This window comes from Lepeophtheirus salmonis, chromosome 9 (assembly GCF_016086655.4).
Source record: "Lepeophtheirus salmonis chromosome 9, UVic_Lsal_1.4, whole genome shotgun sequence".
Taxonomy (NCBI): Eukaryota; Metazoa; Arthropoda; class Copepoda; order Siphonostomatoida; family Caligidae; genus Lepeophtheirus; species Lepeophtheirus salmonis.
Genome location: NC_052139.2, coordinates 25,564,536 through 25,579,494, shown reverse-complemented (window position 1 = coordinate 25,579,494; position 14,959 = coordinate 25,564,536). Strand labels below are relative to the sequence as shown.

The window sequence follows — 14,959 nt, the reverse complement described above, 5'->3', positions numbered from 1 at the left end:
GAAAGATTCGTAGCTACAGAAGTGCTGTAATTAAAGGGAAGTAAATTGCTACATCAAATTGAACAATAATAGTTTAGTAGATGCTCATAAAGATAACAAACTACGATATCTAGTTAATTGCATTTATATGTCATATGTAACTCTTTGTGTTTACAATAGGTGATTCTGTGAGTTTTTGCAAATTAATTGGATAGAGGACGCCCTAGTATACATTGTATATCCCGGCCCAACAGTCAATTATGATTATTAATGACTTTATTTATTGTTGTGACGTCACCAGTACTCAAGCGACAACAGCTGAAAGCCCCTCTATTGAGTCAAATACATATTTTTATTCAATCAAAGGACGCTAATAGGAATTGCCTCATTTTTCAGGTGAGAAGTGATCACTACTACTGATGTTCAATTAAAAAGAAATTGTTGCAGGCAGCTGCTTTCCAGGGGTCATCACTCATCGGAGAACTTGACTTTCTTCTTATTTCTTGCTTGAGCTCTCTCTTTCTTTCTCTCTAGAGAACTATTGACTGTCTATTCCCATAAAATTATTAAAAAGGGATGTCGAAAAGGGTTTTAATTCAGAAAAAGGGGTTCATCTTGAACAATGCTCCCTCTCAAAATGGAATAGGACGATATATTCCTCAACTCCAGAGGCTCACCCTTAAATTTTGTAAGGAATCTCCATCCAGCCTCGGCATTCGGTAAGCGACTTTCCTTTTCCTTGCCTTCAAATTTTCTCTTTTTTCCCCCCCAAATACTATTTTTATGTATATGTATATATATATATATATTTTTTTCTTTAAGGAACTTTATTGAGTCGGATTTTGTTGGATTCGCAGAGAAGAATCCCCATGTGGCCTTGTATTTAAAGCCTCGTCGACGTCGATCCCCCGTTCTCGTTGCGGAATATTGTAATTACAAAGGAATTGATTCCTCTAATATAAGTGTATATCTTGCTCTTCTTTATTATCAGTGAATGGTGAGAGACATTGGCAAAATCTTCGTTATTTTACTCCCGAAGAAGTCGCTGCCTGGTTGGACATCTACAACTCCCACTCTGGAAAAGAGTATCAGTATCAAGAGAAATGGTCCTACTCCAATTACGCTTCTATTCAAGGCCTTTGGCATCCTTTTGTTCATAAAGATCCATCTCTTGCCCTTGCAACATTTCCTAATGAAGACTCCGCTCAACCTCCTCATTTAAAGCCCTCTGTTAGCTCCAAACTTATTCAATTGTATGAGGAACAGAAGGGAGTTTCCTCCGTCTCTTGAGCCTCAAATTAAAGACTTTTATTCATGACATAGTTTTAATACATTTAGTTATTTATTTTTGGAATAATGAATTTCCTCGGATCTTTTTTGTTTCTTTTCCTCTGTTTGCTCACGACGGGTACGTTTACCTATCTCTACATAATCTGGACGACCTACTGGGAAAGAGTCTCTAAGTCAGAGGATTCCAGGGATATTCATATATCACACTCCATTGTTCGAATAAAGTATGATGACACAACAGGTAGATTCGTAGCTAATGATGGTTATGAGTTGGGTGAGAAAGCAGCCTTAGGTGGGAGTGAAGTATATCAACTTGTAGAGGAAAATTACTTTTATGAAGAAGGAGAATCTGAGGAAATGACGCGGATTAAGGCCTTTGAAAAGCAAGTCGTCTCCAATCTGCGTAAAACCTTTATGGACTATGGAAAGAAAGTACTTGCTGGAGACTTTGAGAATAGATTTAAAGTCAAGTTCATGGGTCGTAAAGGACCACTACTAGAAATAAGTAAATCCTCGTCAGAGCTTCTTTGTGATATGAAAAAAAAAGTGAATATTCATATCTTTAGAAAAGGTGATAATTTCTTTAGATCTCAGCAATTAGATCAATACTTTATGTCCAGTCCACTCCTCAGTAATAAAACATTTAATAGCTGTGCCATTGTGACAAATGCGGGTTCTTTGATTAACTCTGGACTTGGAACATACATTGATAGTCATGACTTTGTCATGCGTTTTAATAATGCTCCTACCTTTGGACATGAAAAAGACGTAGGCTCAAAAACTTCTCTTCGTGTCGTAAATAGTCAAATTCTATCTGAGCCTGAATTCGGATTTCTGGATCCTAAAAACCTATATTCATCCTCTCCGGTACTCGTTTGGGACCCAACTAATTATAATGCTAGTGTGGCAGAGTGGTACTCAAATCCAGATAGGCCTTTTTTTGAGACTTTTTTTTCAAAGCGACTCATGAAACCAGAGGAACCCTTGTATCTTTTACATCCTTCAAGTCTCTGGTCCCTTTGGAACTGGCTACAGTCTCAATCCAAGTGGCCTTTGGTTCCAAATCCAACAACTTCTGGATTTTTAGGATTATCCATTGCAGTTCAACATTGCAGCATAATTAGGATTTTTGAATATATTCCATCCCTCCGTTATTCTGATAAATGTCATTACTATGGAAATAACGTGGAGTCAGAAGTGGGATCTGGTGGCCCATGTACCTACGGAGCGTGGCATCCAGTGTCTGCTGAAAAATTAATGGCATTGGCCCTTAACATAGGAAAAAAGAAAGAGGTGTATTCAAATGGTTTCTTGACGATTCCAGGATTTCGGGGTCTTAAATGTTAAAAAGATCATGTTCTACAACAATCATTATTCCTTCAGATTTAGTCTACTTATGCAATCCATTCTATCTAAACAATAATTATTATTATGAAATACATTGTTGATTTGTTGTGTATCAATTAATAAATGAATTAGTAATTGCTCAATCCATGGGTGAATTAGTGGCAAACTCATTTTGGGAGAAATTGACTTTCTATTCACGTAAATTCAAGAATGGACAATAATGTACTTAGGGACTCAGTTCGTAGAAATGAAAACAAAAATTAGGAACTGCACTGTCCTCCTTTTAGATGTTCTTGTGTCAAGTCTCAAGTATTATTTCCTTGGAGAATTCAATTCAATTAATCAAAATCTTATAAAATGTTAAGGATTTACCTCATGTCAATTAATAACAAATCCCCTCAAGTTCCCACGTCTGGTTGGCAAAATAGAAATGGACCTCACTTGTTGATACTAAAGGCTACATATACTTGAGGGGTTAGATTTTATATGTGTATTATATACATACAAAGTAGAATATGTACTAAATTAACTAATTATTTTTTTAAATAAAAACATGGAATTCATTCAAAAGCATAGAAAAATCGATTTCCTCACAAAACGAGAATAGAATATTATTAATAATAGTAATTATAATAAAAATAAATATGCATTATGTAGGCTTTCGAAGTTTTCCTTCGCCAAACAGGAGGAGACAAATACGATCCAATAGAAGTGATAGGAGGAAATCCAATAGCAATACAATGATGAGCATATGGCGAAACTATTTAGGAGAAGAGACTCATTATATTTTAGGAGATTTTAGAAAGGGGGAATGAGAAAAAAAAACCTTACGTTATCAGGGAATGCAACAATTCCAAAATATTCATTCAGATCAGGTAGCCAACCAAGTGAGAGCATTGCAATGAAGGAAGCTGTACCAATGAGACAGGAGAGCAAATCTTTATTTTTACTCATTGGTTTCATAAAGGGTTTACCCTAAAGTAAGAATAAGTGACTTAGCATTATGATTGAAGACGAATAAGGGAAACTCATACCCTATAATTGATTGCAAACGTGGATACTTGTAGAGTGAGGGATATCATGTAGACTGTGCTATTTAGAAGATTTGGCTCAAACTCTCCTTCCAAGTCGGGGAACTCATCTTTTCTTTAGGTGTAGGAATAAAGCATTGTAATGTATAAGAATTGAAAGAAGGGAATAGAGCAAACAAATACCTTGGTTCAAGAATATAGGCCTGTTGCACCAAATATATCAGACATCCGAAATGAACAAGGAATTGTAGAACCACGGTAACCACAGTATATGCATTGAAAATATTAGGAAGAGGACGTTGTTTGGAAAGGGATTTGGGAGGCTATATAATGTGAAAATAATAAAGGATCATGCATATTTTTATGCTAAAAAAAAGACTTAAAAAAAATGACATCTCTTACTTTAGCTCTTGAAATGAAAAAGAAACAGGCTGCCAGAAGAAGACCCTGAAGTGTTGCTTGACCATCTGACAACTTAACTCCCTCCAAGTATAGAACGGATTGGGAGTACGCCAAAATAAGAGCGTTTAACGCAAGTATTTTGAACATTTGAAGAGTGGTGACTAAAGTGCATCTCCCTTGCTTGATAATATGATAAATACATGAGATAGAGGATTGTTTTGCAGTGAAGGGAGCTGCAATGGAGGCATCTCCTAGTTTGACAACTTGAATTTGATCCGTTTCTTCAATTTCTTTGAGAAGTTTTTGTATCTGATGTTGTGTTTGATGGTTTCTTTCTTGACGGGAATCAAGTCCTCGCTTACGCGGCGTCGTATTTCTTTTAAATTTCTCTAATTTTGATTTAATGTCATCTTCAGACTCAGACTGTTCCTTCTTTGGTTTAAAGGATGATGTTGGTTGAGAGGAGTGGGACGATAGAATGGCAACACCAACTTCCGCATGTTTTAATGCGCCCACATCATTCGTTCCATCTCCACACATAAGAGTGGTGAAGTTCAATGATTTAAAAGTAGTAATGATTTGTTCCTTGTCTGATGGCGATACACGGGCAAAGACACAGACATGGGGAATTATTCTAAATAGATATTTTGGATTTTTTGAAAGTAAATAACTAAGTCCTTCTCCAGTGAGGCAAAAGTCGTGATTATCAACAAACTCTTTCCAATCCTTCCAGGAAGGTGAGAAGTCTACCTTTATCCCATAATCTGAATGAATATTAAGCCATTTCCATTCCTGTTCCTTATCTTTGGAAAGCATGAGAACCTCTTTGTGTTGAGTAAATTTCAATTCCTTTGCTACGTGGCATGCAGTTAAAGCAGAGTCACCGGTGATCATGCATACCCGGTGCGATGCATTAATTACATCTTTTATAACTGCCTTTGAGTCAGGTTTTAAAGGACATGTGAGGATGACAAATCCAGCAAAGGTCAAATCACATTCAATATCCTTTCTAGTTGTGTTTTTTATATCCTGATGGTTCATTTTACCCATTTCCTTAAATCCCAATGCTGCAGCAAGTTAAAATAGAAACTGTTACCTTATTTGACCAAGTTATTAGGGAACAAAATATTTCTTACCCAACACTCGAGCTCCTCTTCTCGCATGCTTCAAATACACTTCGTCATAATTACTTGGAATGTTGGAAAACATACTTTTAATAACTTCAGGAGCACCTTTAATAGAGGCAATGTAGCTATTTTCGGAGCTACCCTGTACTTGGTAACCAGCAAGTACTGCCATTCGTTTCAACGCCGATGAAAAATGGAATCTTTGGAATATTTTAATACCAGGGAATTTTCCCTTCTTTGGAATAACAGCGTCCCCTTTGGTGAGTGTCCAGTTAATAGCATTCAGCACTGCCCTTTCTAACGGATCTCCGACCATACCGTCTTCGAGTTGAGCGAGTGAATGACAAGTTGCAAGGACTTGGATAGTATTTGTAGGCAAGGAGTCAATTGGAGTCACTTCATCACTCTCATTGACCCCAGCAACACCTTCAATGACCAAATTGTCGGATGTCAAAGTTCCGGTTTTGTCAAAACAACATATTTCGACTTTTCCGGCGTGTGGAATACGAAAAGGCTCAGTGCAATATATACCAAGTTGAGCAAGAGATATTAAGGAAGTATTGACTGCCAATGAGAGTTCAATGGGGAGTTCTGGAGGAACAACAGATGTCAAAATCAAGGTGCACTCCAAAAATAATCTGTAGCGATTTCGATTAGGATCCTCAATTCCTATATAATAGTAAATTAAAAGTAATTGATAAGATAGGAAAAAAAGTATAGTACCTTTGACCCAGACATAAGCTGCTGCAGCAATGGCAAAAAAAAGTAAGAAAAGAATAAAAATGAATGTTTCAAGGTTATTCGCTGTCACTCGACGGACTCCAAAAAGTATAGTACGCAAAAGTTGACCCTGAGATGTATTGAATCCTGTTCTTGCGACATATGCAACAACTCCACTTTCATTAGCTCTAAGTCCAGAATTATTTTTGACTGGAGGAGTATGTTGAATCATTTTAGTTCCTCCAAAGAGAACATGCAATTTCCCATCCGCCTCAAACTCAAACTCTCTATCTATTTCCGTAACATTTTCCAAAGGTTCTTTTAACTGAGGAATAGACTCTCCTGTGAGCATGCTTTCATCCACAATGCAGCTCCCTCGCATTAAAATCAAATCACACGGAATGAGAGATTCATTGGCTGATCTTCCAATAGAAACAATGTCTCCAGCAACTAATTCTTCACTTGAAAGAGTTCGCCAGCGGTTATAACGCCAAACCTCAATTGAAAGGAAATGAATATAATAAAAAACGATTTAAAATAAAAATCATACCATTATTGGTGAGGGTTGATTGCCCATTTTTCTAATTTCCGACATGTTTCGAATTTGTTGTTTGACAAGAGTACATTCAAACATAACCAACATGATTAGGGTAAAAATGGAGTAATACCAATACTTGTCAAGACACCAGAGACCCACACAAAAAACTTGGAACACAAAGAACGGCATCGTGGCTCTTTCTTTAAAGAGTTCTTGAAAATCTGGGATGGACATATCCACTCTAATAAGAGATACATTATCCAGATTATGTGAAACAATTGACAACAAACAAAATGTTTTCTTACGTATTATTATTATAAATATTTTTTGCTTTCAATAGCTCCTCTTCAGTCTCATATCCCTTGGACTCAAAGTAATGCCGCAGGGTTTGGGAAATGGGGAATTCCACCTGCTTGAATCGCTTTTTCTCCATATCCCAAATGTATTTAATTTTTTGAAATACGATCCAAACATCTTCATCCCCTGATTTGAAGACTTTAACCAATTCTGAGGATCCATTGTTTGGAGTGGGAACGACCTTTGCAACACTTGCTTCCTCTGTTGAACTGACCTGGATGGAATCAGGATGTAGAAAAGGGGATATAATGAAGGATCAAAGTAAGAACTCACTCCTTTTGAGGTAACAAAGGCCATGACATGGACAGACCATTGACAGAACAGACATAGAAGAAGCTGAATCCCACCTATACAAGAGAATCCAATCATACCCAACTCAAAATTCTCTTGTATCCCCAAGTAAAAGGCCCAAACCCACATCCACCCGGAGTAGATACATAAAAATGGTAAAACATTGAGATGAAGACTCCAATGAACTCCCTTGTAGAGTGATATGGATGATATTAGAGTATCTGATGGGTCAATCATCATCAATATATAGATAATGAGAAGCAAGGGGAGCTGTAGCAAGGGTTCGGCTCACACGTATTCTATTAGACTATTAGTTAATTTGTATCTTTATTTACTAGGGTAACTCATCAACACAAGTGCTGACGTCACTTATTATGAGAAATAGAGCCACACAAAGCTGACGATACATTTCGTGTATGTCGTGTACATGTTTGAAGCCAAAACATGAGATGGCTAATATTAAATGAAAGATTTACAGGGATGAGGATCATACAATTAACTGAATATTCCATGAATGTCATTTTACTACAAATTACTAAAATTCAAGTATACTGATGCAGATCATTAAGTTCAAATGCCTCCTGTTATATTACTCGTAAATACATAATAACCGTGTTATTTTAATCGATCAAAATTGATCAGACAGTATCAATTCACAGTTGGTTATTAATAGGATGGTTATGTTGTCATTAAATAAGTCATTCTAAGGATAGAGAAATTACAACTTGATCACAACAAAATATATATCGGTAATCATTCCTTACGCGTAGCTCCCTCCCCCTTCCAACTCTTAAACGCAATACAGATGAAAGCAAAATCGTATGCATCGTCCTGGGCCGTCGTATTCATACTAAATTAATTATCCATGGATGATACTTAGTTATCATCACCCAAATCAATTAATTATTAGTAATATGAATATTTACCTACATATGAGCCCCTCTCAAATATTTCCCAATAAAATAATCGCAAAAATAATTTCTGACTTTTATATTCATATATAAGGAGTTATCAGAAGCAATAAATAAAAATATATATTTTAAACAATTGAAAATTAAATAGCAATCTTAGGTATTAGTTAATATTTATATATGTAGTTAATCGACTTCTTCAACTGTGGGTCCACTGCTGCCTCCAGGCATTCCGCCGGGCATTCCACCAGGCATTCCGCCGGGCATACCACCGGGCGCTCCACCAGCAGCTTGGTACAGTTTGGTAATAATTGGGTTGCAAATACCCTCTACTTCTTTTTGTTTATCTTCATATTCATCCTTTTCGGCGGTTTGATTGCTGTCCAACCATTTGATGGTTTCATCACATTTAGTAGTGATGGTGCTCAAATCATCAGCACCAATCTTATCCTTGAACTTGTCATCCTCAATAGTAGACTTCATGTTGAAGCAATAGGATTCGAGACCGTTCTTAGCGGTTATCCTATCCTTTTGTTTATCATCATCAGCCTTGAACTTCTCGGCATCAGACACCATTTTCTCAATGTCTTCCTTAGAAAGACGACCCTTATCATTTGTAATGGTAATTTTCTCTTGTTTTCCTGAGGACTTATCCATGGCACCAACATTCAGAATACCATTGGCGTCAATATCAAAGGTGACTTCAATTTGAGGAACACCTCGCGGTGCAGGTGGGATACCAGTAAGATCGAATTTTCCCAAAAGATGATTATCCTTGGTCATTGGCCTTTCTCCTTCATAGACCTGAATAGTAACAGCAGGTTGATTATCAGAGTAGGTTGTGAATACTTGAGTTTGTTTTGTAGGGATGGTCGTGTTACGCTTGATAAGAGAAGTCATGACACCTCCAGCAGTCTCAATACCCATGGAAAGAGGAGCCACATCCAAGAGAAGGAGATCAGAGACTGCCTCATCTTGTTCACCAGTCAAAATGGCAGCTTGGACTGCAGCACCATATGCAACAGCCTCATCAGGATTGATGGAACGGTTGAGCTCCTTGCCATTAAAAAAATCTTGCAACAACTTTTGGATTTTAGGGATTCGAGTGGATCCTCCGACAAGGACAATGTCTTGAATGGTGGACTTGTCCATTTTGGCGTCTCTCAAAGCCTTTTCGACTGGGTCAAGGGTTCCCTTGAAGAGATCCGAGCAAAGTTCTTCAAAGCGAGCACGTGTGACGCTCGTGTAGAAGTCAATACCCTCGAAAAGGGAATCAATCTCAATGTTGGCTTGGGCAGAGGCGGAGAGAGTTCTCTTTGCTCTTTCACAGGCGGTTCTCAATCGTCTCACAGCCCTCTTGTTAGCAGAAATGTCCTTCTTGTGCTTCCTCTTGAACTCCATGATAAAGTGATCCACCATTCTATTGTCAAAGTCCTCACCCCCAAGGTGAGTGTCCCCAGCAGTCGACTTCACTTCGAAGACGCCATCATCGATGGAGAGAATAGAAACGTCAAAAGTACCACCTCCAAGATCGAAAATGAGTACATTGCATTCCCTTCCTCCAGCTCCTTTCTTTTTGTCTAAGCCATAGGCAATGGCGGCAGCAGTGGGCTCGTTAATGATTCGCAGGACATTCAGACCGGAAATCACGCCCGCATCTTTGGTGGCTTGCCTTTGCGAGTCATTGAAATAGGCAGGAACGGTCACGACAGCCTCAGACACGCTGTTGCCCAGATAGGCCTCAGCAGTTTCCTTCATTTTCGTAAGAACCATGGCAGAGATCTCCTCGGGAGTAAAGACCTTACTCTCGCATTTGTACTCCACTCGGATACGGGGCTTGCCCCCAACGTTATCCACCTCGAAGGGCCAATGCTTCTTGTCCTTTTGAACTGAGTCATCAGTAAAGTCCCGCCCAATCAGTCGCTTGGCGTCAAAGATGGTGTTGCTTGGATTCATGGCCACCTGATTCTTGGCGGCGTCTCCAATCAGACGCTCCGTGTCCGTAAATGCCACATAGGAAGGAGTTGTTCTATTGCCTTGGTCATTGGCGATAATTTCCACCTTTCCGTGTTGAAAGACACCCACGCAGGAGTAAGTTGTTCCAAGATCGATTCCAACTGCTTTTTTAGGACCCATTGTATTGTTGTTGATTGATACGCTTTGTGTACGACTTGAGTAACGTGTTCAAACTAAACTTGGACGGACAATTTGCTCCTAGAATTTATATCCTACACGTTTCCATAGAAAAATCCAGAAAACTCCAGGAGGAGAGGAGAGGAGAGGAGGCATAGAGAAAAAGCTAGCTAAAGCAGAAAGAAAAAAAACGAGCGCACTCACTGGGGAGTAAAACACATTTGCTTTAGTAGAGAAGCCAAAGAAGGAATAGAGGCCAACGGCGGGAGAGTGGAGATAATTGTATACTGTCTATTAGTCCCTAACCTACTTGAGTCACATTTGAATAGTTAAAGACTTTATTATTTCTCCTATGAACACATTTATTTTAAAAGTTTCATGCATCGAGAGTGTTGTAGAAAAATTGAGACTCTTCCAGAATAAAGATAAAATAAGATGCGGAAAAATTATGATAAATGTTATAATATTATCTATATTTGGAATCCCCTAATCCTTGGCAACTTCATTTCTTTCATAATTGGCCATTGCATGGGTCTCATATTCTGCATAGCTGAGTAACAAAGAGGGTAAAAAACCGTTGAATATTCCGCTCCACGTGGGTTTTTGTGCAAATTAATTCCTTCGTAGATACAGTAAAAAACGAACAAAAATTACTTTGAGAACTCCTGCTTTATTTGTAATCAGAAAATTCTACAAGGTGTAATCTAAAAAAATGAAATGAATAATTTAAAATGAAGGAATCACAGTATTTGGGGGGGGGAAAGGATCATGCAATGTAAACAACGTAATTCAAAATAATCCATGAGATGGCGCTGTATGTTGGGCCTCGCAATAATGAATACATATCAGGGCCGTCCTCCGGATTCTATTTTGAGGAGGTCTTGGTTTAAAAAAAAAAGTTCAAAAATCCAAAGTTCATAAACAAATTTCAAATATTACATTTTCTAGTAAAAAGCAAAAATTCCTTAATTTTGGGGAGGCGCTACAGCCCCTCCAGCCTAAAGCTTTACTCCAACCCAATCCCTGCGGATGTCCCTGCATATAATATAATAGTTTAAAATTTTAGTATATATTTAGTGTGTGAATATGTGTTAGTTATCAACTGTTGTTCCTAGCCTTTAAAATATGCTCTACATAAGAAATATTTGTATGGTTCCAAAAGTAGTTGAAATCTTCAATTTTCATATAGATATTCTATTAATATGATTTTTAATAATTATATCCCTGGATGATCCATACATTATTTAATGTAATTTTTTATTATTATAATACAAATCACTACTAAAAAAAATCTTGATTTAAATGTTTTGTAGTAGCATTTATTTTAAATTTAAGGCTACAAATTGCAAGGCAAACAAAGCAAGGACATATTATAAGCACTCTTGACAAAATAATTTTAAAGTGTCCACAAATGGAGGGCTGTAGGGACTCTCCCATTAACGATTTTTGCTTTTTACTAGAATTTTATAAAAATAGATTCAAAAATCTATACCTATTGACAAAAAAATTGATTGTATACACAGTAAAAATGGTAATTTTTATACCCATGAGAGTAATAAATATTCAAACGAGTATTCAAGCGAGTAACGGGTATAGCTCGTAATTCCTCGAGGGATTTTTTAGAAACTCGAAAATACTCGAGCAGCAAAATTCAGCTCGCGGCACATCACTAATAACTACGTAGCATACTTTTTAAACAAAATATATGACGTCCATTTTTATAAGTAAAATAAAGAAAGCTGCCAAATCAGCCTACAATCGTTGTTACTCTCCTTAATGTAGTTGTTCGATTGTAGTATTAAAGAAGTATGTAGAATTTAATTTTTCCTCGACGAAATTTGTGAATGATGAATATAAAAACTGCGTTTTAATAATATTTATAGACAGTACAAGATATTCATAATAGATGGGCCGATATTTTTTTTTAACCACGTTAACAAATTCCTGTTTGAATTTGCCTTCATAAGCTCTTAAAGTTGTACATATGTTTAAAAGCCTTAAGGGATCACATTTTTTATTTTATAATTAGCATTTTATCACAAGGTTTAAGCTCATAGTATGTATTTGACTGTAAATAGTTTTTTTTTTTTTTTCATTAGTATAATCATAGCAACAGATGGTGGATAGATCCTTTCAAGATTGTGCCCGGTTTAGTTCCAGCGGTTCTATCCGTCCAATTTTTTTCATTTTAACGGTTTCGGACTCGGTTCAGCTTTATCGTTCTTGGTTCCGGTCTTGGTTATTTGTTATAGAGGCTCAGGTTGGTAACAGACACATAAAACATGGGCGTTGCTACGAAATTCGGGCCCAGGAAATCATATTAGATATAAAAAGGGCCACAGCTACCTTCTTTGCAGAGTGTGTAGGAGCCAAAGTTCCAGCAGAGGCCCCAAAAACTAAAGTTGCTTAAGAAAATGGTTTTCAAAGTGGGCCGTGAGGGGAGGCAATGGAGAGGGGCGCAGAAAGATGAATAATTGAGGATTGCTTTCAGTTTACAAATACATAGTACACTTGTTCCGTATAAAGGGGGCCTTAGCTAAAAATTTATAAGTGTAGGGGGCTAAAGTTTGGGAAACTCTGGCTTAAGAAATATTATAGTTATCATATTATAAGTACCCGACAAGCTTAGTAACGGACCTGGATCCATAATCTAACCAACCCCTTCCTCTTATATTTACACCGTCTGGTACATAAAACCTCTTAACTGAATCCATAAGAAGCCCTTGGTTATTTGAAACTCAGATATAACTGTATCACCCTAGTAACGTAAAGGGACGCTAGGGGCGTAAAAAAAATCATTGGAAAAGGCTGCAATTGCACACAAAAAAAAACAACAAAAAAAACTCAGAAAATTGACTTATAACTAATTTATTTTTTATAATATATATGGCATTTTTTTATATATATTCTATACCTAAGGGTGATAATTTTGGTAAGAATAGAAAAGCGTGCGAGGAGAAAAGAAGAAATACTTATGGCATCATTGATTAAATAATATACATCTTCTTCTATCAATCATGAACGTTATCATTCCCGCCTTTATTATTCAATATTAATATAATAATATTAGATGGGGATAGTCGATAGAGAACGGAATAAAATGCAAAAAATAACGTCGCCTTGTCTGGATTTCTGAAAATGGAGGCCCAGGAATTTGGAAAATACTTACCGGATGAGAAACAGATGGTTTGTCGGATTTGTCGATATAAATGTGCCTTTAGTCCCCTGTCTAGAATTACACGCCACTCATTATCCTCATCTCATAATAAGAGTATCGATATTCATCTATAAAATCAATTTAACGATGAATACATCAAGTCAGACTTTAACTCTGATCTCACAACGATGCTTATTGCATGTAATATAACCTTATCCATTGCTAATCATCTACGTTCAAAAAATTTATGGAGAAATACAAGGATAAACATATCCCTTCCCGAGGAACCATCATTAAATTAATGGAGGATGTTGGTACTGATGTCATTTATAGAAATACATATAAAAATGTTTTGAGTCATCCACACCAAATGACGATCAAGTTATCAGTAAAAAGTATTTACGAATATCGAAATGGAACTCTGAATTTTGAACTATCTCACAGTAAGTATTCAATTTTTTTAAAAATCCAACCATAAAATATGATTCTATTTTAGCTAAACATATCAAGAATTATGATACACAACTCAGTAAAGGGCAAAAACAACTGCTTAAATTGTCACAACAACGGGGTAGTAGCTTTGGATAGTTTGCAACTAGTTTGTCTGAGACTACTTACTTCGCTTTAAGACTTGGGTATGATAATTAGGTTTTCCAATATTACGTAGTCAATAAATATTACTTTTTTATCACTTAAGGCTTAGCTATGGTTGATGGGCTCAAGAAGTGGTGTTCAGAAAACTCATAAAAGGCAAAAACAACTGTTTAAATGGTCACAACAACGAGGGTAGTTACATTGGGTGTTGCATTATAATTAACAATTGTGTATATCCTTCATGATAATAGTATGTTGTTATATAATCATACCTAAATAACGGGGGGAAATCTTTTTTGATGCTCTTAATAGAGAGTAATATCGCCGGACATTACTACATAATCAGCTTTGCTCTAAATCTTTACGATTAATTTATTTCTAACATTTTTTTATTAATATATTTATTGTCTAATTTTATGATTTTGACATTTACTTTATTATTAATAATTAGTTAGATCTCATCGGTAGAGATATATCTATCCTGTGCACAATTGTATATAGCAACTTCCACATGAAGAAGAGGGGTGATTATCTTTTTGATTAAACTCCACGTCTCGCTTGTGTATTGCAACCTAAAGTTACGACATATTTAACTGAATTCCAATGTTAGAACATGAAAATATTATTTGGATCAATCTATTATTTCAATATTCTGTATTTATAGTTATTATTAGTTATATGATTCTAATTGTTTAATTTTGTATATTTAACTTAAATGTTTAATGGTTTATTTTTTAGTATGTAGATTATATTTAATTAAAGCCTTCTTTTTAAGCTTTGAGCTTCAAATATATTCCAAATACTCTACTTTGTCGTTTCATTAGCTATTATTCTGAGAATAAGGTTAATAATGAATTACAATTTCATGGAGTGTGACGTTTTCAAATCTACTGTAACGGATAAAAAACGTCGAAGTCAATTATACGTAGTATATCTTCATTAAACATTTTGCTAATAAATACATTCGTTATACCCTCAAAAATCATAATAAAGCAGGCAGATGATAATCACATCAGTATTTTAAACAATGATACCATGTTTTTTTTCCCCCTCCTCCTTGCACGTGTTTTTCTCTACAATAT

General features: G+C 36.3%; 4 protein-coding genes and 1 long non-coding RNA gene across 6 annotated transcripts; 3 read left to right on the top strand and 2 right to left on the bottom strand.

Moving 5' to 3' along the window:
* Positions 1–414: 414 nt before the first annotated feature.
* Positions 415–2,759, top strand: mRpL43 (mitochondrial ribosomal protein L43). The gene is made up of 3 exons (XM_040720016.2): positions 415–698; positions 802–908; positions 971–2,759. Exons 1-3 carry the CDS (start codon positions 556–558, stop codon positions 1,267–1,269), a joined length of 549 nt encoding a protein of 182 aa, XP_040575950.1. The 5' UTR covers positions 415–555; the 3' UTR covers positions 1,270–2,759.
* Positions 1,336–2,759, top strand: LOC121124811 (beta-galactoside alpha-2,6-sialyltransferase 2-like). Its single transcript, XM_040720013.1, has one exon. The coding sequence runs from the start codon at positions 1,336–1,338 to the stop codon at positions 2,614–2,616; it is 1,281 nt and encodes a 426-aa protein (XP_040575947.1). The 3' UTR covers positions 2,617–2,759.
* A 332-nt stretch (positions 2,760–3,091) lies between these two features.
* LOC121124810 (endoplasmic reticulum transmembrane helix translocase) lies at positions 3,092–7,713 on the bottom strand. Its single transcript, XM_040720012.2, has 10 exons — positions 7,065–7,713; positions 6,740–7,005; positions 6,447–6,675; positions 5,900–6,392; positions 5,186–5,845; positions 4,050–5,116; positions 3,831–3,970; positions 3,651–3,762; positions 3,448–3,591; positions 3,092–3,376 (listed from the first exon to the last, which is right to left on the bottom strand). The coding sequence occupies exons 1-10, from the start codon at positions 7,320–7,322 to the stop codon at positions 3,266–3,268; spliced, it is 3,480 nt and encodes a 1,159-aa protein (XP_040575946.1). The 5' UTR covers positions 7,323–7,713; the 3' UTR covers positions 3,092–3,265.
* A 344-nt stretch (positions 7,714–8,057) lies between these two features.
* On the bottom strand, positions 8,058–10,839 carry LOC121124809 (heat shock cognate 71 kDa protein). The gene has a single exon (XM_040720011.2). The coding sequence runs from the start codon at positions 10,127–10,129 to the stop codon at positions 8,180–8,182; it is 1,950 nt and encodes a 649-aa protein (XP_040575945.1). The 5' UTR covers positions 10,130–10,839; the 3' UTR covers positions 8,058–8,179.
* Positions 10,840–11,888: 1,049 nt separating this feature from the next.
* On the top strand, positions 11,889–14,682 carry LOC139906367 (uncharacterized). Of its 2 annotated transcripts, XR_011781849.1 has the most exons (4): positions 11,889–12,386; positions 13,046–13,726; positions 13,780–13,918; positions 13,981–14,666. It is a non-coding gene; the product is annotated as an uncharacterized lncRNA (long non-coding RNA). The 2 variants fall into 2 exon arrangements; XR_011781848.1 differs by having other exon boundaries at positions 11,891–13,726; positions 13,981–14,682.
* The last annotated feature ends 277 nt before the right edge of the window (positions 14,683–14,959 follow it).

What these genes read in the sequence shown, in the direction of transcription:
- LOC121124809 (XM_040720011.2), bottom strand. Translation starts at nt 10,129, where the DNA reads ATGGGTCCTAAAAAAGCAGTTGGAATCGATCTTGGAACAACTTACTCC.
- mRpL43 (XM_040720016.2), top strand. Translation starts at nt 556, where the DNA reads ATGTCGAAAAGGGTTTTAATTCAGAAAAAGGGGTTCATCTTGAACAAT. An exon ending in CCATCCAGCCTCGGCATTCG is followed by an intron (nt 699 to 801) that starts GTAAGCGACTTT and finishes TTTTTCTTTAAG; the next exon opens with GAACTTTATTGAGTCGGATT. An exon ending in CGTTCTCGTTGCGGAATATT is followed by an intron (nt 909 to 970) that starts GTAATTACAAAG and finishes CTTTATTATCAG; the next exon opens with TGAATGGTGAGAGACATTGG.
- LOC121124810 (XM_040720012.2), bottom strand. Translation starts at nt 7,322, where the DNA reads ATGATGATTGACCCATCAGATACTCTAATATCATCCATATCACTCTAC. An exon ending in ATCAACCCTCACCAATAATG is followed by an intron (nt 6,393 to 6,446) that starts GTATGATTTTTA and finishes CTTTCAATTGAG; the next exon opens with GTTTGGCGTTATAACCGCTG. An exon ending in AGCTTATGTCTGGGTCAAAG is followed by an intron (nt 5,846 to 5,899) that starts GTACTATACTTT and finishes ACTATTATATAG; the next exon opens with GAATTGAGGATCCTAATCGA.
- LOC121124811 (XM_040720013.1), top strand. Translation starts at nt 1,336, where the DNA reads ATGAATTTCCTCGGATCTTTTTTGTTTCTTTTCCTCTGTTTGCTCACG.